This window comes from Anopheles merus, chromosome 2R (assembly GCF_017562075.2).
Source record: "Anopheles merus strain MAF chromosome 2R, AmerM5.1, whole genome shotgun sequence".
Lineage (NCBI taxonomy): Eukaryota > Metazoa > Arthropoda > Insecta > Diptera > Culicidae > Anopheles > Anopheles merus.
In genome coordinates this window covers 53,179,346-53,193,676 of record NC_054082.1, presented here as the reverse complement: position 1 = coordinate 53,193,676, position 14,331 = coordinate 53,179,346, and the positions used below count along the sequence as shown (strand labels likewise).

At 45.0% G+C, this 14,331-nt stretch overlaps 3 protein-coding genes across 3 annotated transcripts; 2 read left to right on the top strand and 1 right to left on the bottom strand.

The window, feature by feature from the left end:
* The first annotated feature begins 3,576 nt into the window (after window positions 1-3,576).
* Window positions 3,577-5,837, top strand: LOC121588852 (traB domain-containing protein-like). The gene is made up of 3 exons (XM_041907280.1): window positions 3,577-3,844; window positions 3,920-4,123; window positions 4,194-5,837. Exons 2-3 carry the CDS (start codon window positions 4,015-4,017, stop codon window positions 5,543-5,545), a joined length of 1,461 nt encoding a protein of 486 aa, XP_041763214.1. The 5' UTR covers window positions 3,577-3,844; window positions 3,920-4,014; the 3' UTR covers window positions 5,546-5,837.
* On the bottom strand, window positions 5,826-7,139 carry LOC121588853. The gene is made up of 2 exons (XM_041907281.1): window positions 6,910-7,139; window positions 5,826-6,827 (listed from the first exon to the last, which is right to left on the bottom strand). Exons 1-2 carry the CDS (start codon window positions 6,959-6,961, stop codon window positions 5,869-5,871), a joined length of 1,011 nt encoding a protein of 336 aa, XP_041763215.1. The 5' UTR covers window positions 6,962-7,139; the 3' UTR covers window positions 5,826-5,868.
* A 485-nt stretch (window positions 7,140-7,624) lies between these two features.
* Window positions 7,625-14,204, top strand: LOC121588854 (alpha-tocopherol transfer protein-like). Its single transcript, XM_041907282.1, has 4 exons — window positions 7,625-8,007; window positions 12,806-13,004; window positions 13,088-13,247; window positions 13,311-14,204. Exons 2-4 carry the CDS (start codon window positions 12,827-12,829, stop codon window positions 13,972-13,974), a joined length of 1,002 nt encoding a protein of 333 aa, XP_041763216.1. The 5' UTR covers window positions 7,625-8,007; window positions 12,806-12,826; the 3' UTR covers window positions 13,975-14,204.
* The last annotated feature ends 127 nt before the right edge of the window (window positions 14,205-14,331 follow it).

Below are 14,331 nucleotides of genomic sequence, written 5' to 3'. Positions count from 1 at the left end.
TTGACTATCCATCGCTGTCTAATTAGTACGAAGGCAACAGAAAGGCAAACAACGCTCTATGCTAGGGTGTCTTTTCCCATTCCATAAGATAATGGCAAAGGAAAGGAAGGAAATAACTACACATCCAAAGCTTTTATTTTAAACCTCTCTAAAACATAGCATACAATCCAAACAGGCAACAGTTTGTTCGGGAATGGAAACTCAATGGGAGAACACGAAACAACAAACCACATGGATGCTTTTTTTAGTTTAAAGATTGAAGCTATAAGGAAACAACGGTAGCATCCAATTAACAATAAAAAGAAAAGAAACATAATATTGTAAAGGCAGGTAACTCATAGTTTGCGCGGCATTAAAATATTCTTTTTTTTCTTTTCCCTTTCTTTCCCTTTTTTATGGTTGAATTTGAGCCCCGACCTTAAATTAAAGATCATAATTTAGGTTACTCATTCATTCTTTACTACTCACCCTTTTATTTTCAGAATTTAGAACTACCATGCCGAATAAAGACTGAGTAGCAAAACGAAATGATAAAAGAATAGAATGTAGGGGAAGCGCATAATAAGGTGGATGCTGCCGTATGCCTGGTAGATGGGGAATGGAATGAAATATGCTTCGATGTGCTATGTACGTTATATTTATGCTTCGTAATTTGTTTCGAATTATGTAACCTAACAGTATCATCCTTTATCTTCTTTAGTTTGTTTTCCTTCGCCATGTGGTTCATCGAAACATCGTCCCGCAAGTAAGAAACCTTTCCATCTACAGTTCATTCAATTTATACAATTTATACGACATAGACAATGCTCGTTATGAATTTTTACCGAAGCAGTGGCTATATGTTCTACTTTCACTTCTATATTGTTTTACTATCAATTAATTATCAATTTATTATACACAACACTTTTGCGATGGCCACACATTTTTCGTGTAGAGTGAAGGTGGTGATGTGTAGTAAATAACATGCCGAATAACAGAGAAGTTTATTGCGTTGAGCAAGTAATTTAGTAAATCAAAGTACCAATCCTTAAAAAAGATTTTTCTTGTAAAAATGATAAAATACTAACAGCTTGTAACAGGATGACTAGTAGGTCGAGGAGGCTGTTTTGTGTTAATTGAAGATGGATCGAATGCGTGGCCAGATAGAAAGAAAAAGAGTATAAGTATTAGAAAGTGCGTATCGCATTAGGCAGAAGGGCATGCAAATGACTGCCTGTTCCTATGTCGTGGAACAGTAAAGAAAACGGAAGAGAGATATAAAGTGTGCAGTTGTAACATTGAAGGCAGTGAACGCTATGTGCGAAGGGCAAACAAGCACAGCAACGGTTCTGTGGCTCCCTGGTGGGATCTGCTGCACGACCCGCGTGAGAATAACTGTCGATTGTCGAATGGTTTAAAGGTGCATAAGAAAACATTTTCCCTACATGATAAAAAGACATATAAAATGCAATTACTTCTGTTGTGCTTTGAAATATATTATTGAGAAAGTGGTATTTCCGCATTTGTTCAAATTCACCAGCGCTGTTCCGCGTTTGCTTAAAATCGCCAGTGTTGTACCAGTGTCGCAAGAGGTATGAAATTTTGATTGCAAAAAATGCCTCATCTGTTGAAGTCCTTTTCGGGGTTGAAAATTTAAAAAAAGCTTTTCATTCCCTTTATCCTTTTTCCCACCAGTACAATCACTTAGAATGGGAATTGAAGCGCGCAACGGCTACAACATTTGAATGCATTTCAAAAAGCTGTATCAACCTTGGGCTCGTTGACAATGTGGCAAAGTAATGAACGACTAATTGTAAATCAATCCAATTCGGGCAACAAACTACAGGCGGTCCCCGAAATACACGGTTAATGGGGACCGAAAACGGCCGCAAAATACCGCATATCCCTAATTTCCGCGTAAGTCGAATCTCGTGATTTCCAGCCAAAATATCATTTATATGTCAATAATTTTGGAAGTAGAAGGAGGTTTTGGCCACATAATTAAATATTTGATATAGTTCTGACTGAATGTAACAGTTTTAAACCGGTACGTGTATTTTCGGCCTAAGAGGTACTGTGTATCTATGGGACTACCTGTACTGCAGTTTGTGAGCTCGCGAACGCTCCAATTCGGTGCGATTTTCAAGTCTCTATAAAAAAAAGAAAAAAAAAAGGTGCGATTTTCTCTCGCTGGCAAGCGTTTTTTTTAAAGTGTTTCGAGGGGTTTTGAGAGTTCAAGATGGCCGCCAAAAAGCTGGCGCTGGCTACGACTGTGTTGGTGGACAAAATTACATGACCAAAATATTAAATACACTCCGCTACTCCCTCCACCTCTCCCTCATTGACCCCACGGGCTCCTTCATTTAATTGATGTGCCATATCAGCATCTTCGCTCCGTCATCTCACTTACTCATACACGTGTTCTGCTATTGCTTCAGCTGATCCGGTGGTGGCATTTTATGTACTGTCTGCACATAAACTGTTTTATGTACAGGGAACTGGGGGCCTTGAGGCGCTGAGGGCATCTGATAAAGCCGGTAATTAACTATTAACGGCTCCTCCTTCCACATTGTCTATTTCCATTGTCCTTCCACACATACGGGGCCAAGTATCCTTCTGAGCATCTTCCTCTCGAACGCGGCTAAGAGGGTTTCGTCAGATTTGGACAGTGTCCATGTCTCAGAGGCGTATGTGAGTACCGGAACTATATAGGTACTATATAGTCCCAGCTTCGTCCGTCGCGACAGGTTCTTTGAAGTGAACTGTGTTGTGAGCTAACCTGGCCCGAACTCATTCACGGCGGTAGCTCACGGAAGACAGCAAATGGTCATCCGTCAATGTATGCGTGTGATCGATCCGGGGGTCATCGGTTGCGCGGTCACGGACGTTGACCGCCAAACACCAGCGCGCACTGAAGAACTAGCAATCAGCAAGGAAGCGTCCTCAGAACCAACACCAAGTGTAACAAAGAAGAAGCTGAATATACGTTATTAAATTTATTAGCAACGCGTGACTTTTATTCGACCACCTCCGCGATCGAAAAAACATAAAAAACTGATTCTTCAGGCTGTAGAAAGACCGGTTGGCAGCCAGCATTCTTGCGCGCAACTCAGCTTCCATGCTATTGTCGTTGCTGACCTTTGACACAAGATAGGTGAATTGTGGGACGACTTCAAAAGTGCGTTCACCTATCTGTACGTCACGCCTACGTAGATTCTGATTATTTATTGGTAGGCCCGCTGATGTTGCCACCATCAGTTTGGTCTTTGCCTCATTTATCTGCAATTCGAGGTTCTCTGCCTCCTGCTCGATCCCTTGGTAGGCTTCTGCTACATAGGAGAGCCGCATACCAATGATGTCTGGTAATATTTGTTTTAGTTTATTTAATATTTAAATTCTATTAACTATTATATTCTATTATTATTAAATATTATTCTAACTATTTTCCAATTCTTTGGTGGCTCATTCACCGTTGTGTTCACACGGTAAAGAAGGTTGTCAACCGTTCTCCATGGCTGCCTCCTTCCACCTTTGTCTGTAAAGGATGGGTAGAGAAAATGTGCGAGAAGCAACGATTTTTGTACGTCAAAAACTCTCACTATGTTCTACGGGCGGCACATCATGCAAAACAAATTGTTGGCTTTAAGTAAAGTGCTCCTGAGAGATTGTAAATATTTCTACAAATAAAACTCTACATTACGCTGGTCAGTCCGTTCGTTATCAGTTAAAGGACAAACGGCTTATCTTCGATCGATCGATCCTCGCCTATCGTTAACACGCAACTCCCACTCGTTTCATGTTTACATTTTCGTTATCAAGCAACCATCGGGTGTCACTTTGCTGACGTTCAGAAACAAAATTCCAGGTGAATAACATTAACGCGTTTGAGTGCGTGGCTCATTCAGGAAGAGTTTTTTTTTGTTCACATCGTTACGTCCAGCATCCTCGATATTCGTGCAAAAGTTTATCACGTTTCGTTGAGGTAGTGATAACGTGGAGTTTGTGCCTGTTTGCCATCTGTGATTACGGGGCGCAATGTCTTCTCCGATCAGCTCGTCCTCGGAATACAACAGTGCGCTGGATCAGACGTTCAACTCTACGCTTGATTCGGACAAGTTAAATAATTCCGACCTGAGCAATAGTGGTAGGTAGTAAATGGTTTGTCTGGTGCTCCTATGTAATTTCCAAACTAAATCTTCCCCCTATGGCCGCAGATATCGAAAACGTGAATCTGACTGGTGACTGGAATGAGGCACTTCGAGCCAAACAGAAGAAAAATGCAAAAGATTCTACACTGCAGTTACTGGACAGTTTGCGCAACAACAATCTTGACCAGATGGGCGACACGATAGGAGACACAACCGCACTGAACAGCACCGCCAGCACGCTCAGCCTGGATCTGAGCGCTGCCGGTGAGCTGTCTGATACGATCAACAATGTGACGTTATCGTTCGTGAGCTCCTCGGAGGAGGATGGCGAGGTGCTGACGGCTAGTACGCCCCGAGCTCCCGATGTCAGTGTTAACATGTCGCAGTCCGACACGTCCACCACGACGACCCAGGGCGAGAAGGATTCTCGCGACACAACGGCTAACGTATCGCAGCTGCCAGTAGAAAGTGGAAGCGATTCGGCGATTCCACTGTACGCGACACTGGAGGAGTTTGACCGAAATCTTCCAGAGACAGTAACACTGCTAACGAAGCCGGACGGTACGAAGGTGTACTTGGTTGGAACGGCTCATTTTAGCGAAAGCTCGCAGCGGGACGTTTCGCTGGTGATGCGAAACGTACGTCCACACGTATTAATGCTAGAGCTGTGCCCGTCCCGTGTGCATATTTTAAAGTACGACGAGAAAACGCTGCTGGAGGAAGCGAAAGATATGAACGTGGCCAAAATGCGTCAGATCATCCGGACGAATGGTATGGTCAATGGCATATTCTACATTCTGCTGTTAAACATGAACGCTAAGTTCACCAAGAAGCTAGGCATGGCGCCGGGCGGAGAGTTTCGGTGCGCGGTCAAGGAGGCTCAGCAGATCCCGAACTGCGTCATACAGCTTGGCGACCGCGAGATCAAAGTGACGCTGCACCGTGCCCTGCGTGGCCTGTCCCTGTGGCAAACGATCAAGTTACTTCCGAAGCTGCTGTTCATCGATGACGACATTAGTATCGAGGAGGTGGAGCAATGCAAGCGGAAGGACCTGCTCGAGGAGATAATGCTCGAAATGGCCGGCGAGTATCCCGCCTTCGGGCGAGTGTTCATCCACGAGCGTGATCTCTACCTGTGCCATTCGTTGCAGCTGGCCGCGCGGCCGCAGATCAACCCGGTCGACGGACATTCCGAGCCGATACGAGTGGTGGGAGTAGTGGGTATTGGCCACGCAGCCGGCATCGCCAAGCACTGGGGCAAGGTTGAGATCAGCAACATTGAGTCGATCATAACGATTCCACCGGCCAGCTTTGGGCATCGTATGGTGAAGTACACCGTCAAGTATGGCTTGCTCGGGCTCGCGGCATACGGTGTGTTCCGATTCGCTCGGCCCCGGTTCGAGCGACTTTTCCTATGATTCATTTTCGGATTTCTTGGCAAAACGTCGTGAGGCTAATTATGCGATGGTCACAGCACAGAATCAAACTATACATATTAATCGAGTGTAGGCGCGTGGGAGGTGGTGGTGCGAGTAGATGAAAGGAAGTTCAATATCTCTTCTCGCTAAATGCACCAAAAGACTTTACCTTATCTTTTTTACCAGCATTCCAGGGAGTTAAAATCAGAACTGACGCACAATCTAACGCAAGGTGCCAGAGAGATGCGAGGGAGATAAAGTTTAGAAAATAAAGCCACAGTTATCAGTTCCACATCAGTTTGAGGTACCATTTATTGAAAGCTCTAAATGTTGAGCAACCAGGAAATGTCGTCTTCCATCGTTACCTCCTGCTTAACGCTAACTGTTTGCACCTCTTCGTCGTTCTGTTGCTTCTTCCGTTTCGGTGAAGGTGGTTCTTGTTTGACTGGTACTATTTCCAAAGCATTTTCCTCCACGGGAGGGGGCTCTTTTCGCTTCTTGGACTTAGAGGGAGTTCCGACAGCTGGCGCTGGTTTCACCGATACAGTTTGTTCGCCAGTACCTGCTGTTCGAGCTTTGTCTGCTGTTTGCGGAGATTGGTTGCTGACCACTAGGGGCGTATTTTTGTACAATAGTTCGGCCTTCTGCTGAGCTAACGCGAGCTGCTTCCGGACGCGTTTAGGTAATGCTAAATACTCTTTAAAATCGTAGCCGAGCAGAGGATGCCGCTCGCGAAGCTCTTCCGGATAGGGTACAGTAACATCGCTGACATTACTCGCGTCTTGCAGTACTGGTTCGGCCAGCGGAGGCAGCGCTTCATGGATGCGCACAAACCCGACCGGTACGAAGGATTTTACGCGTGTCCCAGACTGCAGGCCCACTACCCGCTCGTTCCTGTTGTACTGTACGTGTGCCTCGAGCGGAACGGAACAGTTTTTGATGGTGGAACGCGGAGCCGTAAGGTTGAGTTTCTTGTTCATCAGTTCGGCTTTGACGTCAACGCTGGCAGGGCATTGAATGATCCACGTTTCTTCGTCCGGATTGGTTAGATCGATGTCTACAAACGATTGTGACAGTGGCAGAGGCTTAATGCGCGGACGCTCTTTGAAGTACTGTTGCAGTTGCAGTTCCAGATCGCTCGGTATGAGCCGTTGCTTGCACAGTGCTGCTACAACTTCCTTCGTTTGGGTAGAGCCTTCTGCACCGTTATCCGGCTCATCGTCGTTGTCGTCGCCGTCTGGCTCCCTGGGCGGTACGGTGACATCGGGTTCCCAGTTTTCTTCTGAACTCAAGAATTCAACCCATTAGTCAATTGATAGATGGAGTGCATGAAAGGGCCATGCTTTTTACGGATGGTTTCTTACCGATTTTAATATCTACTCCGCTTTTACGCTTTTTAGTAGCTACCGAAGCCATGGTGCAAAATTCCACAACATGCGGCACGTTTTCTTTCGCCCGATTATCGCGCTGTCTGTCAATGTTTTGTGTTGCGATTGGTGACACTGACGTTTGCCCGGCGCAGTGTTGCCAGTTTCTGAAGAAAATCCATACACCTTGCCTTAAGATACCTTTTTGCAAAGGCGTTTGTTTGTGCTGTGCTGCAGTTGTTTCGCTTCTGAATTCAACATATTTTGTATCCCGGACACAAAAGAACGACACTAAGTCGGAATGGTAAGGAATGCTGTAACTATTTTCTCTTTTCATGAAGTAGTATATGAATGTAAACACCATCAAGTGTGGTTTGTCAGCGGATTTCCCGAATACACAAAAAAAAAACTATTTTGTAAGTGTGTTGTACTTTCACCGTTATGTGGTACTTTCTATGTTTAAATGCTGATGCTGCTGCAAACAACGAAACACAATCGTTTGCAAACAAAAAATGTCATTAGAACAGCACACTATGGCTGAGACAACGTACAAGCAACAGAAGTAAAAATAACCAAAACACATTGCGTCACTGGCATGAAACAAAGCTGCCGGCTCAGCAGACCCGTAGCGTAGAACGTAAACCACCGGTTCCGGGGTGTTTTGCAAAGCGCGTTTTTTTTTTTATACAGCGCTAACCCCGACTCGCAAATGAAAAAAAATCCTTCTCCCCCCCCCATCGAAGAAGTCGCGCGAAAACCGGTGGTGCTAGATCGCGCTTGATCGCGCTCACTCGTTGTTTAACCGGCTCACTGCGCGGAGGTGATCGTATTGTTGCGCGAAGTTGGCTTATCTTGGAACACAGTTCGCCTAGCACCACCTGCCCCGGTCCAGCCCAACCTAGCCCAGCCCATATTGCGACGTCGAACGGAAGCGTGGCTTTAGTGACTTGAACGGGTGAAGATGAGATGAACGCTTAGTCATTGATGCGTTTGAGTTTGTTTACTACTTATTTTTGTGCTACCTCTTGAATTGTCTGGATTATTCTATAGTGTACCAAGTTCGCCGGAATATTAACTCATCCTCTTCAACCAAAGGTAAGTTTTTAGTTTTAATGTTTTTAATCATTTTAATATAGTTCTAATGTGTATAAGAGAGGGGAAGGAGTACACAGCCGTGTCCGTGGTCACAGCTCTTGAACTGCCCCTAAACCGTACGATCAAAAGGGAACAGGAAGGGTGTGTGTGATGGTGAATGATAATAACTATTATTTAAACACACGTTGATCACATACCACTTTTTCTCGTCAAGGTCCTTGCCATTTCTTAACTGCTGGTGATGGATCTTTATGAGCAGTGGTTACCTGTGTGCGCAATAAAACTGTATGCCCTTTGATCCCTGGATACAGGCAAACACAGTTGAGGTTCGATGATGTAGTATAAAGTATAAGACCGCTAACCGTTAGCAATTGCCATATAATTGTTTCTCTGCAGTGTATTGTACAGACACAATAGCATTAAAAGAATACGCTTAAAGGAAAAATAGGTAACATTTCCTTATCCCATTTGCCTTTAGGCTGATGTAATAAATCAACATCACGTTGAAATGGAAAATTCTTCCTACATCTCCATTTTGTGTCTAATTGCCCCTTCGGTTAATTAGTTCTTACGAGGAGTATCTAAGAAAGACTTAGAGATGTCCAATTAATTCTTGTTTTTATTGCATTTCTTCGAATCATACATCAAAGCACATGCATGGTGCAATAGAGAGACATTAAGAGGGATAGAGAGAAAGAGAGGAGAGAAGAGAAAAAGTTCAACCTTTTTGTACACCTTCTGTCAATCCATCAAAGAAGGCTACGGACAAAACAGTATGATCACTTGCGATTATGATCGTTGACGGGGACACACTGCATCCCTACCCTTTCTGCGTTATCCGCCCGATTAGGGGTGCATTTGGTGCGGGCAGTGGTTGCTGTGGCCCCATCGCACAGGTCTATCGATTACAGCGCCTGTATCGAGAAACCTTCAAGGACTGGTTTCTCTCCCCCGGAACACATTTCGTTCTAATGCATGTCGGGTGGTGCGGCCCGTTGATTACACCCTGCACAAGAAGGCAATTTGCCACCCGCTTGATCGTGCTGCTCAGGATGATGGTAATGATGCTGATGATGATTATGATGATGTGAACGGGAATGTCCGTGTGTGTTGGCTTCAAGTGCATCGAAAATGCAGGCCAAGCGAAACTTGCGCTTTCATGTGCAGTTTGCATACGCACTGGGACGGATTGCGCAAGCATGGGACCAACAACGGTTATTTGCCCTTTGAACGCTACGCAACCTTGAAACGAGCGCGAATCCCTCCTGGGATCGAGGAGGTGTGTGTGTGTGTCTGTCTGTCTGTCCGACCTACCGGGTGTCTCCGGCGAAAGATACACATAGACAAAGAGCGTGATGCATCTCTTGGATATGAGGCGCTGTTTTGCGCTGTTGTTGAGCAATGTGGTCCGTCCCACCTGCCTTTCCACCTTAATCTGCACATGGTTGCAGTGATGCACCTGGTAGGGTTGATCGATGCACCGCTTGACCATGAGCCGAAGGTAGTTTCACGATTTGCATTTCTTGTGGTGTATTATTTTCAGTACCGTTGAAAGCTTTACCTAAAAAGCATCCATTGAAGCTGCGTCAATTGTTCGCAGCGTGTTGAAAAAAATGTAATATCAATGGAAGAAACGTTCACTGCCCCAATTGTATGTTATATTTGCTGCTCCGTTTCAGATCAGAATTGCCAATAGTCGCATCTGCATGCTTCTACTCTATCGCGTGTGAGAAAGTAATGGCATTGTATCTAAAACCACCTTTGTAATCTTCGTCACACCCTACATAACTAATGTTGATGAAGCATTTTCTATGTCACTGAACTGTCCTATCAAGTATTCAGTTTGATTATTCCAAGACAAGGTTTATCGTCAAAAGATGCCGGAACTTTCCTTGAACGGTTTCGGTGACACGGGGATACTACAACATGCCAGATGAGAATGGTTTTTGGAAACCGGTTCATGAAATGTAGCAGAGTTTTTTGAATACGAAAGTAGAATACCGCGAACGTATGTGTGTGTGTGTGCGTGCACCCGCGAAGATTACATACATTTGAATATTCAAATTTCATAAGAACATCCCACCGCGTGAGCCGCGTGCGATTGGGGGTCACGAAATACTTATAACCTGAACACAATCATTCACCCCGGAAGTGGTTCGATTCTACACATTTCGTCTGCCAATATATACTGGATCAGGTGGTTTTGTGTGTGTGCTATTTTCCCATTTTTTTAAAGGTTAGGGAAGATTAAGAACAAGAATATTAATCATCTGTTTAGGCGATCGTACCGTGAACAGTGATAGTGATCCTTTTATAGTGCTCCGAAGTGTGACGCGCATGTTGGAGTTAGATTGATTCTTTTATGATTAGGAATAATAATATCAATAAGAATTATAATATGAGGACGTGTGTCGTGATTTCGCTTCCGGAACATTAACTACATAAATTATTAATAACTATGCTTAACAAGAGTAAAATCAACATTAAATCATATTTTGCTCTTTGTTGGAACCTATTGATTTCCACTATTGACTCTTATTGCATGCACACAATTCAAGTGCTACTACTAAAATTCGAAGAGATGACAGGTTCGTTGTCATACAGAAAAAAAAACTTCATAAATTACAAAACGTTTAAAGCTGTTTTTTTCTGATCCGCTAATATGTAACGGAAAAAGGAGGAGATCCGTGTTATTAGGTTTTGTATGCATCTATCTCTAGGATCTAACTTCTTGGATAGGACTTCCAATCTTCTTGAACGATTTTCCTTTTAAATAAAACGATCGGGACCTTGTTCATATCTAGTTTTCTTGGTTAAAGCCTTTTTTTGATGGAAAAATATGGAACCACCCAACTCAAAGGATGCAATCAAATGCCATAAAAATTCTAACTGTTCTAACAAAACGCACGGAGTAAGCTAACATATTTGGGTTGAGTATATGGGAATGTACTGTTTGAAGGCACACTTACCATACAGCGTATTAATCTAATGCAATTAATCTAAAGCAAATGCCACTATAGTGAAAGATTCGTACTGCTGCAATCGATCATTGGACGGCAGAAAGTCTTTTCTCCTTCCACTTCGGCTTAGTTTGATTGCGAACAATATTCAATTAGTACCATACCCCAATAGGAATGCCTAACAACTATCGAACAAAGTCCCTGCTTCCCCCATCCAATTTAGCAACCAACCAAACGACAAATCTCCAGTGCCTGTTGCAATACCCGCGGTGTGCGGCTTTTGTTTGTTCGATGGTTGAGCAAACAACACCCCGGTGTGTTGTGTTTGTGCAGTGTAGGACAGATTGAGAAGAGTTCTTCTGGTCGCCAGATCGAATTGTTGTTGCAACGCGTGCAAAACGGACAGTCTCCGGTGGTGGTACACATTGACATTACCACATTGCTGAATGGAAAATGGTTGAATCACCACCCCGCCAAGAGAGTGCAACTGCCGCGGGTATGATTGGTGTGTTGGTGTGTGCAGATTTCAGCAAAAACAAGAAACAATATGTATTCCACATCATCATCATCCTGGCCACTTCTTGGTCCACGCGACGACCACGCGTTGTTGAACACACGTTGAGTCGAGCAGATTGATTTGTGACGCCAGTGGTTAAAGCTTGCGCAACGGTGGTTGTATGTGTACGGTGGTGGTGGAATGATGTCTGGATGTGGGGAAGGGACTTTTTTTTAACAGCGGTACCGATTAATCTTGAAACCATGATCACTGCCGTCGCCCAGTGACCTACATTAAGGGTGAGCTGAACATAAAAAAGGATTCCGTCGCAAAGTGATCGTGACCGTCGCGTGTGCAGCCGTATATTATATATATTTGCCCGTATTGCGCGTTACTCGCTGAAGATCCTTTTGAACTTGCGCCAAAACCTGTTGGTAGTGCGCAAGTGTCCTTTAGTGTACTTGTTTACGTGTGCCATCGACACGCTCTTAGCGTCTTCGCACATTCGCTTTCGTTTGGGATTTGGGAAGTGGAGCCAAACGAAAGCCGAATTGTTGTGCTGGACTGCTTCGCTCCCGGTTTGGGGAAAGGAAAGCAGGGTTTGGCCAAGCCGCGCAAACTGGTCTCCCGGTGACATTGAACTGTTGGTGGTGGTGGTGTCGTGGAGTGGAGTCGTGGAGTCGTCGGGAACTCGGATTGCTGTTTTGGTGTGGAAATTCGCATCAGTCGGCTATTTGGGGTCGAATTAGATGGATTGGATTAAAATGTGCGTAATTTCTTATGGTGAGATTATGATGAATAAGTTTTGATGCTTTTTGTTGATTATGTGAAGATGAAAATGTGCTAAAAGCAGCTAAATATAAGCTACAATCTCTTAGGGCTCTTGTACAAGTCGGAACACGTGGACATATCTAGTCGATCGATGTTAGGTGGTGTGTTATGCCGAGTTTATAACGCATACCACTGAAAAAAAATGAAAGGAAAGTTTTGTGGTAAAAGTTAGCCGTGTCGAGTTTCTGCGGTACAGTTTCAATCACGGGACATTGGTTTGTTGTGGAGGCAACGGTGAACGATTATACAACCATTGTCGGCTAAATATTGAGCTAATAGGTCGCCCACGGGCAAAACGAAACTAGACCTCGTTTAGTGACGGTCTAAAAGTGTACCGTCGAATATTGCGTGGGTAAGATATTGCAAGATTGTATCACAATACTATCGACTTTGTATGGTTGAAGTTTGCCGCTATTATATTATTATTTATTTCGATATTCTTTCTCCTTGTTGCGGTTTAGAAAAGTTGTACCATTGTTCACTAATGTTAAGGACATTCCTTTTTCCACAGGACGAAAACAACACACACACAATGAAGAAAGGTACGAAAGCCATCACGAAAGCGGACGCGTACCGCTTCACGCTGTCGGACGAGTTGCGCCTAATCGCCAAAGAGGAGCTGCGCGAAACGCAAGCCACACGCGACCATGCGCTTCAGATGCTGCGCGAATGGGCTGAAAAGAATCCTCGCATCGTCAAGATTCGTATGGGTGAGTTCAGTTTGTGAGAGTCTCTCGTCAAACGCAACTTACTTACTTAACCCCCCCCCCTCTTCCCGTTGCGCCTGTTGCAGATGCAAACTTCTTCCTTAAGTTTCTGCGCGCGAAAAAGTTCCAAATTCCGGTCGTACAGGAAAACATCGAACGGTACGTACTGCTGAAGAATGCGTTTGAGGGCGCGTTTAAAAATCTCGACTGCCGGCTGCCCAAGATGGCCAAGCTGATCGACCAAGGGTAAGTGAGCCTCAAGCTTCCTGTATGAATGTGCTCATTTCCATGTTGCCGCGTACGTTTCAGCTATATGTTTGCCTTGCCGGAGCGCGATCGTGAAGGGCGACGGGTGATCTTCTACCGACCGGGCGTGTTCGATCTGCGGGAGTACACCAACGCCGATATGCTGAAGATTCACGGCATTTGCTACGAAACGCTGATGGCGGACGAGGAGAACCAGATACGGGGTTTCATTCATGCCGGCGTCGGCACCGGTATTGGGCTGCCGTATCTAACGCTGTTCACGATCAAGGAAGCAGTAAGGATTGCGAAAAATGGTGAAAAGATACTGCCGATGCGCCATCGCGAGATGTACGGGTGCAATATCAATCCGGCGATGAAGGTGGCGGTCGACTTTGGAATGTCGCTGATCTCGCAGAAGCTGCGCGAGCGCATCCGGCTGTACACTGACATTAAGGACATCGAGCTGGAGAAGCGACTGCTGCCGAAAGAGTACGGCGGCGAGATGCCGATGGCAGAGATGATACGGCTGTGGAAGCTGGAGCTGGAAGCGTACCGCGGGCGGCTGCTCGCGGACGACGAGATGTCGGTCAATTTGGGCATGTACTCGGACGCGGCCAAGGAGGGCTCGGTCGGTGCACTGAAGGAGCCGCTGAACGGGTGCACGGGCGCTAGCGATAACTCGACGTACGGGTTGGCCGGTAGCTTCCGGAAGCTGGAGGTGGATTGATTACCGATTGCGGTTGAACGCGCGTTGAAGAATGGCAAAGGTTTTGGGAACGTCCGGAAAGAATGATTCGTAGTATGTAGGATGTGTTTAAGAATTAAGGTAGTTTCGCACTGGTCCCGTATATCACCCGTAGTCGTTTTTTCTATATACTTTGTGTAGGATTTGTATTTGCTATTGTGAGTGTGTGCGTTTTTTTTGTGTTTGCAATTAATAAAGTTACGAAAATTAAATTCCTACACATTTGAGCACCCTTACCCTCTTCTTGGCCATACAAGTTCAGACGAAAAAAGGGGCACCGTGGGGCATGCTCTTGCCATTAGACCAAGCTTTCCCCCTGAACCACTGATGCTATTCGAA

Excerpts from the sequence above, each read along its gene's own strand:
- LOC121588854 (XM_041907282.1), top strand. The coding sequence starts at position 12,827 with ATGAAGAAAGGTACGAAAGCCATCACGAAAGCGGACGCGTACCGCTTC. Across the intron at positions 13,005-13,087 it reads CATCGTCAAGATTCGTATGG|ATGCAAACTTCTTCCTTAAG; the intron begins GTGAGTTCAGTT and ends CGCCTGTTGCAG. Across the intron at positions 13,248-13,310 it reads GCCAAGCTGATCGACCAAGG|CTATATGTTTGCCTTGCCGG; the intron begins GTAAGTGAGCCT and ends CGTACGTTTCAG.
- LOC121588852 (XM_041907280.1), top strand. The coding sequence starts at position 4,015 with ATGTCTTCTCCGATCAGCTCGTCCTCGGAATACAACAGTGCGCTGGAT. Across the intron at positions 4,124-4,193 it reads TTCCGACCTGAGCAATAGTG|ATATCGAAAACGTGAATCTG; the intron begins GTAGGTAGTAAA and ends CTATGGCCGCAG.
- LOC121588853 (XM_041907281.1), bottom strand. The coding sequence starts at position 6,961 with ATGGCTTCGGTAGCTACTAAAAAGCGTAAAAGCGGAGTAGATATTAAA. Across the intron at positions 6,828-6,909 it reads CGGAGTAGATATTAAAATCG|AAGAAAACTGGGAACCCGAT; the intron begins GTAAGAAACCAT and ends TCTTGAGTTCAG.